The sequence below is a fragment of the Saccostrea cucullata genome, unplaced genomic scaffold, assembly GCF_032062105.1.
Source record: "Saccostrea cucullata isolate Sc308-1 unplaced genomic scaffold, CSIRO_AGI_Scuc_v1 ctg359, whole genome shotgun sequence".
NCBI lineage: Eukaryota > Metazoa > Mollusca > Bivalvia > Ostreida > Ostreidae > Saccostrea > Saccostrea cuccullata.
In genome coordinates, this window is record NW_026935991.1 from 194,511 (window position 1) to 207,206 (window position 12,696).

The following is a 12,696-nucleotide window of genomic DNA, read 5'->3' on the forward strand; positions in this document are numbered from 1 at the left end:
AAAATAGTTTCATTTCCATGTGAGTTCCAAAGATACATTTACATCTAGATTTAACCCCCCCCCTCTCACTTCCCCAACCACAACCCCCCACCCCCATCCACCCTAAAGAGTGTGTGAGCTAGAGGGAAAATAAAAAAAAATTAAATTCAACATTTGATATTAGGGAAAGAATTTAATAGCTTCCCAAGTTATACTGTATAAACTGGGTTGGGGCAGTCTACCCTTTATAAATTGCTTAGTTCCATTATTTGATAGCATGCCCCCACCCACCCAGTTTATGTAAGCCTAGCAGAGATATGGTTTAGATGACCTTTAGTTCTGTATGAGTGGCAATGTCACTCTTGAAAAGCTATGCTGAATTAAAACTAGTTACTGGAGCACTGAGCTCACTAATGATATCCCCTGCCTTCCATATGATTATAATGGCAAAGTCCATGTTTTGCTCTGGGAGACCATAAATGTGTCAGATCAAAAAGTAAAAAATAGGAGATGCACAATACGACTTTCTCATTAAGGCATAGTATATATATTTTTTAATCGTATGATTTTTATTCAGTAAACGGATTCAGAGAAGGCCTGCCGATCGCGACCTCTTTTTTTTTTGGTTCCATAGAAATTCATAATCAAGGGTGGACAAAAATTAATATCAGATTTCTCATATTCTACTTGGAATTTTCGTCGTGTTGAGTTTCGCACCCCCTACCGACCTCGCACCCCTCCATTTTCTGGGGGGGGGGGGGGGGGTTGTTCATTTAACAACTTGAATATACAGGCAGGTTGTATCGGGGGGGGGGGGGGTGTCCAAACATTACTCTTTAGTATTTAAAATGTTCATTGGAAGGCTGATCCCCTCCCCCCTTTCGTTGCGGTATTAGCATAGTATGTGATAAAAATCCGTGTATTATGGTAATAAAGAAATAAAACATAAAATTTTGTTAAATTGAATGAAGTTGAAACACCGCCCTTCAAAGAAATGGGATCTGAAATCGAGGTTGGACAATTTAATTACCATTTTCTTCCTCCTTTCTTTTCTTTTTTTTTTATTTTGGTATTGGTTTGTCAAAATTTTCTAGTAAGTTGAATTTTTTTCTTCTGTTTGGCATCCCCCTTTGCTTCACTCTCAACGATACTACTTGCATGATGAATTGTGAGGAAAATCCCCCCCCCCCTTGATAAAAGTCTAGCTCATTTCGCGTGGTGAGGTACTTAATAACTACAACCGTCCGAGCTTGTCGCATGCCAGGCGGTGTCTAACAATTCCTATGGTTGGTAGCACTTGGCGACTTGTCAAGTTGCTCATTTCGGCAGGGCAGACGGGGATATAAAATCGAATATTGTATTATCGCAGGTAAGTTTCATACAGCGATTGTAAAATTATTCTCTGTATATATTTTAAATATCGAGTTTAAAAGTGTATCATTTGTTTTAATGTATGTGTACATGTGAAGTGCAAGGAGCCCCAAAATCACATGTTGGTAATATCTTTATGGCAATTTTATTGCCCATGTCTGTCAACTGATAAAGACACGTTAATACTTTATTGTCTTTTTATTCTTTTATGAACATCTTTGTCATATACAAAAAAAAACGTGTAATATAAATAGAATATCATTGTTTCTATTAGTTTTATTGTCGCAAAAAAGCAACTATAACTGCACTAGTGCATACCATTTTTTAACGTCAAGATAATCAATGGATTAGCTTAAAAATTAACACTTTAATCGGATAGGATTACTGAAATTTGTCACCATCGGTAGGTATAGGCCAGCGATCCTATTATAACCTGTATATTGAGATTTATTGATTAGTTTTTTGTCTACAGTTGACAATAGAACAAAAGCAGAGAACAATACGAGTAGGTAAATCATTCCTTGCACTAAATAAATGATCACCTACTATACCAAACTACCACAAAAGAAATTGGCGCATATGCCTTTTTAAGCCCTGTTTTCTAATAAGTTCATTAGATTTAAATAATAATAATTAGTTTTTTATTCAAGAGGGCTCTGGTATTTTTCGACAGCTATTAAACCCGACTTTAAAATTCCGTGATATTTATCTAAAAATTCTAACAGTCTATTTAACACAAAATTATCCCTAATTGCCATATACCCGTGTTAGAAGTCTTCAATAACTCTAAATCAAAACAAGAGCAAATTCCATCGATATCATTTATACGTTTTCTATTAAGTATTTTTAAAACGTATATTCGTGTCGTATGATCAGTAAGTTTTAAATTCCTTAATCTTATTTTGAAATTGATCTTTTGTATAACAAATATTTAACGAACAAGTTTTGCTATTCTATTATATATACTGATAAACTCTGCGTCCCGTAGGCAGCGGTCTTTGAGAAGTTGGCGACCTTTATTGTCCACCTTGCGTTTAACACTTTAAAGTTAAAATCCTATTTAAATACTGCCAATATGAATCACCAACTAATTTGTAGGTTGTATCAACAATGTGAAGTGACTTGCTTCGAATTTTTATCAAGGAAGCCGATCTCTTTCTGTATTGTTGGTCATTGTAGTAAACAGAAGACACGCACCCTTTCACCCACGAACATTTGTAAACATTTGGTTTTATTCATGAGCGCTGACCGCATACCGTGTGCTGTCTAATTTCATGAAGAATATGTACAGATATAGGGATCAGTTTTTCCATAACAAGCACATGTGATTGATTTCTAATGACGGATTTACGAAAACGGTGAAAGAGAGTGTACAATTATAGAAGAGATATGTATGTATATTGGTGCTTTACTCATCTTTGAAAGGTACTTCTCAATTCTGTAAATTCTTATTCAAATAGGCACTAAATCTGAGTAACAATGACTGAATGAGCTTGACGATCCTGAGTTTTAGTGGGTGGGGATTGTAAATTACTTTCAGTAAGGTAAAAAGGATTTAGACGTTTTACGTGTTTTTATATTGGGCAATAAATACACGAGTTAATCTTCATTCATAGCTTTGTTAATCCTCTTTGAAAATGTATTGACTGAGGGATTAAACAAATCAAAAATTTTACAAATATTCATATTGTTTCAACGACGTGGTATGTTCACGATTGAACACAACATTCATTTAATTGTGAAAGGTCAATTAGTGATTTTCGATTGTTATATTTCAGCAAAAAATGTCTGAAAAAAAGCAAAACGGCGGCCCAGTTCCGCATAAACTTCCCAGTAAACAGCACGAGGCCCGTGAAACAGACATCAACCAAAATGACCGAATTGCAGTTATGGAGATAATCAAATACTTCAAACAAGAAAGACACCAAATCATGGCGATGCTGAAGGAAAGTAGAGAACATTTTGAAACTCTGGAAATGAACAAACGTGCGATCCATTCCGAGATGGATGCTGTTCGCCAGGACATCAACAAACATCTTGATACATTGGAAGCCAAGCTTCGTAGGAATCTAGACGAAATTCATAAAGAGGCTGCGAAAGAATGTCAGTACCGAATCGCAGAGTTAGAGGCCCGACAAAGTGCAATCCAGGAGTACCAGCGGAGGCTGGAAAACGTCATCAAGTTCTGGTCTCGGAGAAGAGATTCCGATCTAAGTGCCATACACGCTTTTTACGAAAAGATAATTCAACATAGATTAGACATGACCAACAAGTGCTACGAGTACGAGTTTCAGATCAATGATAAACTGGATAATTTGAAATCCTTGATTAAGCAATTTGGAAGCGTTCGATTGAATTGTTATGTCAACTCTTTTGACGATTCCGGTGTACGCGAGAGCCTGAGTTCTCAATTCGATCAAAGTTTGGAAGACTGTACTGCAGTGGTGTCGAATTCCTTCTCCATATGCGAGGACCACAGTTCTAATATTGGGGGATGTACATACCTTTACAACGGACTTCTGATGGTTGGAAATCGTCTGACGAATTCCTTACAACAGGTAAATTGCACATCGATCTGGGGTAATTACCATATTAAGTCAAAGTCCGGCAAAACATCAGAGTGTCCTCTAAAAAAAGGTTATTGCCTTCTCTGATAAAAAAAAAAAATAAAAAATCGGAAGAAAATTAAATGATTTAAAATAGTTTTTGCTACATTACAAAGATATGCAAATAATGAAATAAATAAGATAAAAATAATCTTTAAAAAAGGTGTTCGCTGGACCATAGAATTTAAACAAAACTGATAATTTTTCAAAAGTTCAAACTTTTATTTATATGAGGGACTCTAAAATAAGATGTTATATACGTAATTAATTTTTTGACAGTACGACCCCAATGGTACTTTAACTGCGGAGATGCCGTTACAAGGAAAGCCGTGGGATGTTTGTCTGGTCAATCCCTTCACGGTGGGCGTGTCTCTTCCCTACAACAAACCATGGAACATGTCTTACGTATCTACAATAGCCATTGTCGACACAATTCATATGAAAACAGGTAAAACATGGGATTGTCAATTACCACAACGTGTATACAAAAGATAAAAACTGTTTTTATCGTAGAAGTAAAGTTGAATTGTAATTCATTAAGAGATTTTAACGTTCAAAATGTTTTTTTCCCAACAGAGGCATATACTCCACAAGTTCCTTTCTTTTCAAGTAAATGAAGTGATAAATGCATTTTTGTGTACAGCTTTCTCTTCTCGAGTCCCACAATTGTATTTTGAAGCAATAAAACCTTTTTTTTTGAACCAACTGCGTATGATAATATTTAGAATTTTATTTTCTAATTTTAAGTCAAAGAAATCTCAGTACACTCCAAGATCCATGGTCTGGCCTATGGGGAGGAGAAATTCTATGTGGCCTGTGTAACAGAAGTCAAAATACTCAACCTGAGGGGGGAATCCGTCCATGTGATCAGGGTATCCAACGCCTGCATCCGACAAGTCTGTACTAGTAAGGGTAGGCTACTCTTCTCCGACTGGAATCACAATTCAGTACAGGTAGGAATCAGGACATTGTATCTAATTACATCAGCTCCAACTATGGCTTGATACCAATGCTTTTACTTTTTTAAAGTTCCATCATCTTTGAAAAGTCACCAGTTAAAAAAAATTATCATGGTAGTAGTAGAATTCATCAGAAAAAACCCTGATTATTTTCTCATGATATTTGATAGTGTGATTAATTTTGAAGGTCACATATCTTAACTATTTTTCTAGAACAATTTCTAAATAAGATGCTAAATTTTTACAGTGCTTTGGACGAGATGGCATAGAAATGTTTAACTACAGTCACCCCCTGATGAAGGGACCGGTGGGGATCTCCGTGGATTATGAAGACAATATCTACGTCACTAGCTTCATCTCCAACAATGTCCATCAGCTGACTCCAGACGGGCAACTGAACCGAATACTGCTCAATAAGGACGACGGCATCAAGGAGCCCAGGGCCATCAGCCTTCAGAAGTACACCAACAGATTTGTTCTGTGTGACAATGCTGGAGTTAAACTATGCCAACTACAACCAACTTCAACATAGCAAACAATCGATGTTCTCTGTGACAGTGCTAGAGTTAAACTGTGCCAACTACAACCAAGTTCAACCTAGCAGACAGTTTTCTGTGTGACAATGCTGGAGATACAATGTAAACTATGCCAACTACAGCTAGCTTCAACCTAGCAGACAGTCTTTTGGGTGACAATACTGGAGTTAAACAATTCCAAGTTCAACATAGCAAACAATTAATGTTCTCTGTGACAATGCTAGAGTTAAACTATGCCAACTACAACTTCAACATAGCAAATGACATTCTCTGTGACAGTGCTAAAGGTTAACTATTTCAACAAGTGCAACCAACTTCAGCATTTCTGGCATATGGTGTTTTATGAGCCAGTGCTGGGGTTAAATTCTACAAACTACAGGTGACTCCAACATAGCTGACAGTGTTCTGTATGATAGTGCAGGAGCTTAACTATGCCAACTATAATCAACTTTAAAACAAACAGTTGATATTCAGTGAGACAGTACTAGAGTTTAACTATGCCAACTTGAACATGGCAAAATGGTGTTTTTTGTGAAAGTGCTGTTGTTAAACTGTAAGTAACTATAACCTTCTCCAACATAGTGGGTGATAATTCAATATCAGCATGTTCAAAAGATATTTTGATCTCAGGGAAAAGTACAAAGTGAGAAAAAGAATTGTTCTTTTGGCAGGGAGTCTTAGTGATCATATCGTTTTATTCCTCAGCATTATTTTCTTTTTCTTACCATTAGAGGTACAACAGGATTCATTGTATGTATAGGAGAAATCATTTTCTCATTCATTTCTTTTGATTTCTACATAGTTTTATGATGGGATTGTGCAATTAAATGAGCTTTAAGCATACAAATTTTATTTTTGTTTTGTACACATTTAAGCATTGAATTCATATTTTTGGATGTGGTGGGTCCTAAAGCACATCTGGCTGTGCTGACAAATTGTCGAAATTTACTGTGGTTAGAGCGTCTGCTCTATAGTCACGGAGTTGATCCTTACTTTGCGGGTTTGAATCTCACTATTGGACGTGGAGACTGGTCTTTCGGATGCGACCGTATAAACCGAGGTCCCGTGTCGCAGTAGGTGCTGGCACGAAAAAGATCCCTCGCTGCTCAATGGTGTAAGTGCCGAGTATAGGACAAAATTTGCAGCTCTCCAGCGGCAAGAGATGGCGTCTCCACAAGAGAGGAAAAATTCTCGAGAGGAACGTTAAACAATATTCAATCAGTTAAAAAATCACTAGCTTCCGGGGGCGGCTCCCAAACCACCTGCCTACTCGGGCTTCCATGTCAAAAGTATACTGGCTGCGTCCCTGGTGAACATCCTTAAGGATATGTAGCTCACTCACATAAAGAGCTAATGGATATTATTGCAGTTTAAAATATTAAAAATGTCCTCTCTTTCCCGTATATTTAGTTGTCAAACAACGTGTGTGGCAATGATGAGTAAATACCCTCTTCCAAAATGGTGACATTTGTGACTGTTGGTCAGTGACACAAGGTCAGGGGTCAATGAGAAGATAGAGGTAAAAGAGGAGAGAGAGAGGTCAGGATCCCAGGTCAGGGTCAGAGTTGGGGGGAAGGAGCCTCTCTGTCTCTATCGTCTATCTACCGCTATCAAAACGCTCTCTCTTTCTTTCTCCTCTTCTATTGATCTATCCCCAGTCGCTCGCACAATATACTGTCTCTATATTCTTCCTTCTCTCTTTCTGCCTCCACTCTCTCCGCCTTCGCTATATCCTTTCACTCTCTCTCTCTCTGCCTCTCCCTTTCTCCCCCATTCACTCTTTCCCTCTCACTCCGTCCACCCTCGCTCTCCATTTTCTCTCTTCCTCCTCTCTCTCTCCTCTTTCGCCTTCTCTCTCTTCTTTTCCTTCTCTCTCTCTTCCTTTCCTTCTCCCTTTCTTCTTTCTCTCTCACTCTCCCTCCTCTCTCACTCTCCCTTCTCTCTCACTCTCCCTCCTCTCTCTCTCTTCCCACTCTCCCTCCTCTCTCACTCTCCCTCCTCTCTCTCTCTCCCTCCCCTCTCTCTCTCTTTTCCTTCTCTCCCTCCTCTCTCTCTCTTCCTTCTCTCTTCTCTCCCTCTCTTTCCTTTTTTTTGTTCGTTTGACTCATTTACCCCTTGACACAGTGAAATAGAGTAGTTATATGCAAAACACATAAATATTTCTTAGTTCTTTACAATTAAAATAATGGAAAACATGTTTATTCTAAAATAATGAGAAAATTCTTGATTTTATTTTAAAACAAATCACAAAACGTTTATTCTTGATCTTTTAACTTTAAATTTAATTTAGGAGATCTGCTAAATTTTTCCTAAAAGTGAATATTATTCAAAATTATAAGGGCGATAACTTCACGTAACAGAAAATATTGCTTGTTGCGTTTTTAGCTCACCTGAGCCGAAGGCTCAAGTGAGCTTTTCTGATCAAAATTTGTCCGTTGTCTGTCGTTGTTGTCGTTGTCGTCGTAGTCGTTGTAAACTTTTCACATTTTCATCTGCTTACATTCAAGGAACATAATGACTCAATTAGATATTATTTGTTGTACCGTAATGAAAAGTAGATGTGCGCGACAGGTGCGCCCTATATTTTCTCGCATAATCACCAGTGTAAGATTGACATATCCGGTGTGAGACAGCAGTGGCCAAGTGAGATTTTTCTGTAAAGGGGATTCTGTGTATTACACTGTGTATTACTAAGCCGCGAACGATAACGAAAACACCCTTTTTATATAAAAAAAATTGTAACAATGTTAAAAAATATTACATGAATTTACTTAAAATGCTGTCATTTAATATATAAGAAAAAAAAAATCTTATTCCAGAACCACTGGGCCAAAAGATGAAACTCATGTTTCATCCTTTTAGTGTAGATTCAAGTTTGTTCAAATCATGACCCCGGGGTTCTTGGGGCCAAAATGGAAAGTTTTACATAGGAATATATAGGAAAAATCTTTAAAAATCTTCTTCTCAAGAACCACTGGGCCAAGAAAGATGAAACTCTGGAGGATTCATCGTCAGGTAATGTAGATTCAAGTTTTTTCAAATCATGACCCCAGTTTTGGGGCCAAAATATCAAGTTTTACATAGGAATATATAGGAAAAATGTTCTTTGAAATCTTCATTTTATCAGTTTACACGTATTTACACTACGTGTAAACCATTTTCAGGTAAGCTCTATCCGATGGTGTATTTAGATTTTTTTTAATTACATGGAAAATAAAAAGAGAATTTTTATTTTTATATTTTTTAGCCCTATCATGGCGACGTCATTGATAGGCCGTAATATTGCAAATTATGCGAGAAAAATAATCATTCATTACATACTCGTGTGGGAATAGTGAAAATGGCCAAGATTCACGGTCTAGGACTTAAAGTAGGAATATCCCTCGGTGATCCCAATCGTAGTAAAAATGATTCTATTAATCCACATGAGGGAGGGGGTCTATAAAATGTTCTTTATCTGACCTTATATGTAATAAGGATTTGGCATTCACTATCCTTTTCTCTTGAAGTGGCGAAAGCCTGTCCAGTTTTCTAAAGAGAATATCAATATCACTTTCCCTTGCATGTATTCAGTTTAATTAAATTCTATATTTTTATAATTTTTGTCCTGTTAAGGTCAAGATCTAGTAAATGAAAAGTGCATACAGATTTATCAAACTTGAGAAATAAATTCCTTTATTGATGCTTTACAACTTTAGCTTGTTCAAATAAGGTGTTTCGGGGCATAATTTGTAGATAAACAAGATGAAAAATTGTATTTTAAACTGTCATTTTCAATGAAAAATTAAGAAAAATGGTCATGAATATAGGAGTTTTTCTCATATTCAGACAAAGAAAAGTGTATCCAGATTGCCTACAGTCTCTCAGAAAATGGTAATTAGTGTTCAATTAAATCAATATCAAATTTAATATAGGTATAGTTTATTTTTTACAATTTCAACTTGAACATGAAAATGACCCCATTTTCTACACAATTCTGCTAAAGCCATAAAGTACGGGAAAAGAAAGTTGAAATTGATTATGACGTCATAATGGATCTAGCACTAAAAAGTAGTCTCAAGTTATTTACTAGATCTTGACCTTAAGGCACCGTGTTGTTGCATTGAATGTTAATCAAAATGCATTGCGTCATGATTATTTAAATTCTATATTTTTAGAATTTTTTTCCTGTTAAGGCATCGTATTCTTGCACTGAATGTTAATCAAAATGCATTGCGTCATGACACACTCGTTGGTCTATGAATTATCATGTAGGTCATATTTTCACATTGCATATAATATTTAAATGTTCATTTGGTGTTTTATTCAAAATTAATGCACTCTGTTAACACATGTTGCATGATTCTACTCTTCTGATAACCATAGATTTCCAGTTAACGGTTTTGAATGGTCAGTGTTAAATGACTAACCGTTGGGTCATCAGTGTAATTTGAGTGAATGTTCACCTTATTACAAGCCTTGACCACGCTTCAGGGAAAATTATTAAAATCACTAAATTAAGCAATAGAGCCATTCAATCAAAATGACAGCCGAGCAAATTGTGGGCCTAAAAATTGTGACAAGGTTGACACTGCGGCCCATACTCGCCCTCCTTAAGCAATGTAACATTACAGAAAAAGTATGTAAAACGCTTGAATAAGCATTCAATTCTAAGTTTGGAGGAAGAATTTGGGTTATGAGAATGACCAGGGTTGAGAGAGAAGGGGAGCAAACAAAATTCGAAATTCCTTAACCCCCCGGCTCTGCCCCTACTTTTCTCTCAGTTTTTTTTTCTGCTTGTTCATATTACATCTAAGCCAAAGGAAACACGCTATTTTTGCATTGCTTTGTTAGAAATCACTCTGCACTTTAAAACACAGGCACCCGACGTTACTAATTTTTCTTTTAATAAAAAATATACACCTACCTAATAGGTAGGGGGTATATTTTTATGAAAAGAAAAATAAGTAACGTCAGGTGCCTGTGCCTAAAAAGTGTAATAGTTTTTGCATCACAGATTAATATTGAGGTTCTTGACCATCTGATATAAAATATAATTCTAGCTGAGATAAACAACTATTAGGATTAATCCTTTATAAAAATGACAAGTGAAAAGGAAATTAAAAATATTTCCCAGGAGAGATATTTATTGGAAATAAAAACAAGAAGCTTTTTGATTAGATAGGGACACCAAAGTCATTGTCTTACAAAGTACACATGAATCTGAAACAAGATCGTTTATTGTATCCCCAAGCTCAACAGAGGCCTTAGTTTGGTCAATTTCCAATATAATTCATGCATATCGAATTTTTGATATCATTTTGACCACGTATATCTTCGTTATTATTATTTTTTTTTTTGCCAAGAATTTAAACCATGACCTTGATTAATTAATAAGTTTTTTTCCTCCTTTTTTTCCCCTTTATAATGATTATTACAGCGAAATCCCCTTCCAGGGTCAAAATTTCCATGTAATATACATGTATTTATTTATTTACTGTCTCATTATATAAGAACTGAAAGGTTTCTTATTAAATATTTTTTTGATCCTCACCTTGTCCAAACCCTTATCACAATGAATCGACTAGAGTTTAAGTCAGCTCCAGTTTTAAGGTCGTATCTAATAAAGTAAACGTAGAGATTTATTATACTCCCGCTTGAAAAGTGAGGGGGATATAAAGTGATGGGGGTGTTAGTCCGTCTGTCTGTCCGTCTGTACGTCCGTCTGTTACGCTTTTGGGTACCCATCTTTTATCCGCAACTCCTCCTATACCACTGAATGAAATTTTAATGATACTTTCACAGACTATAATGCCATGTGCACCTCTTACTTTTTGATCGGACACAATTTCGGGTTTTCCATATAGCAAAACAAGGACACTGCTTTTTATTCTCAATAATATTGAGGGTACCCATCTCTTATCCACATCTCATTCTTAACCACTGAATAAAATTTAATGATACTTTCGCAGATTTTTTATTTCATATTGCCATTTCTCATCTACCCCCTATTTTATTTTTTTCATCTGACACTTCTTTCGGGTCTCCTATAACAAAACACGGACTTTGCCATTATTATCATAATGGAGACTGGAGTATCGTTTTGTGTGAGTTCAGTGCTCACCATACCTCTAGATAGAGCTTTTAAATGATTTTTCTGGTTTCATTTTTCTACCCCAACTTGAGACTTCGATCAATTGCTCAATATATGGAAAGTATAAATAGTAAATATATGGAAAAAATTGCTCCACATTTTCAAAGGTTATCTTTTCCAATTGAACAAGATGTGTTTTTGAAACACTGATGCCCCCGTATGGCATAGTATGGCGAGGGTTGAAGTTTCTCACATGCAAGTCAAACTTCAAAGGTCAGAATTGTAGGTATCCAAAGGAAGGTCTTGCCCCAAGGAATACACCTGTGAAAATAAAAGCCATAGTGCTAACTGTTCAAAAGTTATGGTCAAGATTAACCGTTTTCAAAAGTGCGTCAAACTATAAGGCCAAGATAAAAAATATTTACACTCATTGAAAGGCCTTGTCACAATGAATACATATGTGAATTATGAAAGTCTTAGCAGAAACTGTTCAAAAGTTATGGCCAAGGTTAAAGAGTGGTAATTTTTTGTAAAAGTGGGTCAAAGTCCAAGGTCAAGAGGTTAGATTTGGTGGGCCCAACGAAAGGTCTTGTAACAACTAATGTACTTTTTAAATAAGGAATCCAATGCCCGACCCACTCAGAAGTATGGGCAAGGTTAATATTTTGAGGACAAACAGACAGCTAGACAGACAGTTGGGTGGACAGGGCAAAAATTATGTACCCTTGAATCTGCGATTACATGGGTATAAAAATGAAGGATCTTCAGCGAAATAATCTGTAGTTCATGTGTATCAATGAAGCTTGAGGCAAGTTTGGTTGCAATTAATAATAGGCTTTGAGATAACAAATCGAAAATACATGTATGGACAAAAATAATGAAAGCAGCAACTGCTGTTGGGCAAACCGTCAGAAGACGTCCAGAGTTCGACCAGAAAGTTATAATAAAGCCTTATTCAACCAATAATAATACAAAAAGCGTAATTAAACGGGACTTGAAAAGGCGTTATCTTGTCTTGAAAAGTTTTTTAAAAGACGTTATAAAGCGTAATTATATATTAATCAAAATTTCTAAGGGTCCCCGGCAAGTTTTGCTTTAAGGACATACGCAAGGTACCTTACCTACTGATAATTTTCCAATATATTCTAAATTTAAACTTATAATACCATTAC

General features: G+C 36.1%; 2 protein-coding genes across 2 annotated transcripts in view; both read left to right on the top strand.

Annotated features, from left to right (window-relative positions):
• Positions 1–794: 794 nt before the first annotated feature.
• LOC134244463 (uncharacterized) lies at positions 795–6,298 on the top strand. The gene is made up of 4 exons (XM_062726735.1): positions 795–3,908; positions 4,236–4,404; positions 4,704–4,909; positions 5,163–6,298. The coding sequence occupies exons 1-4, from the start codon at positions 3,135–3,137 to the stop codon at positions 5,445–5,447; spliced, it is 1,434 nt and encodes a 477-aa protein (XP_062582719.1). The 5' UTR covers positions 795–3,134; the 3' UTR covers positions 5,448–6,298.
• LOC134244446 (atrial natriuretic peptide receptor 1-like) overlaps positions 5,561–12,696 on the top strand; it is a 58,174-nt gene continuing 51,038 nt past the window's right edge. Inside the window, exon 1 of the mRNA XM_062726708.1 lies at positions 5,561–5,738. Coding sequence (XP_062582692.1) covers positions 5,561–5,738 — 178 coding nt within the window. The remainder of the gene's footprint in view (positions 5,739–12,696) is intronic.

Coding starts and splice junctions, on each gene's coding strand:
- LOC134244463 (XM_062726735.1), top strand. CDS start 3,135: ATGTCTGAAAAAAAGCAAAACGGCGGCCCAGTTCCGCATAAACTTCCC. Junction 3,909..4,235: donor TGACGAATTCCTTACAACAG/GTAAATTGCACA, acceptor ATTTTTTGACAG/TACGACCCCAATGGTACTTT. Junction 4,910..5,162: donor GGAATCACAATTCAGTACAG/GTAGGAATCAGG, acceptor AAATTTTTACAG/TGCTTTGGACGAGATGGCAT.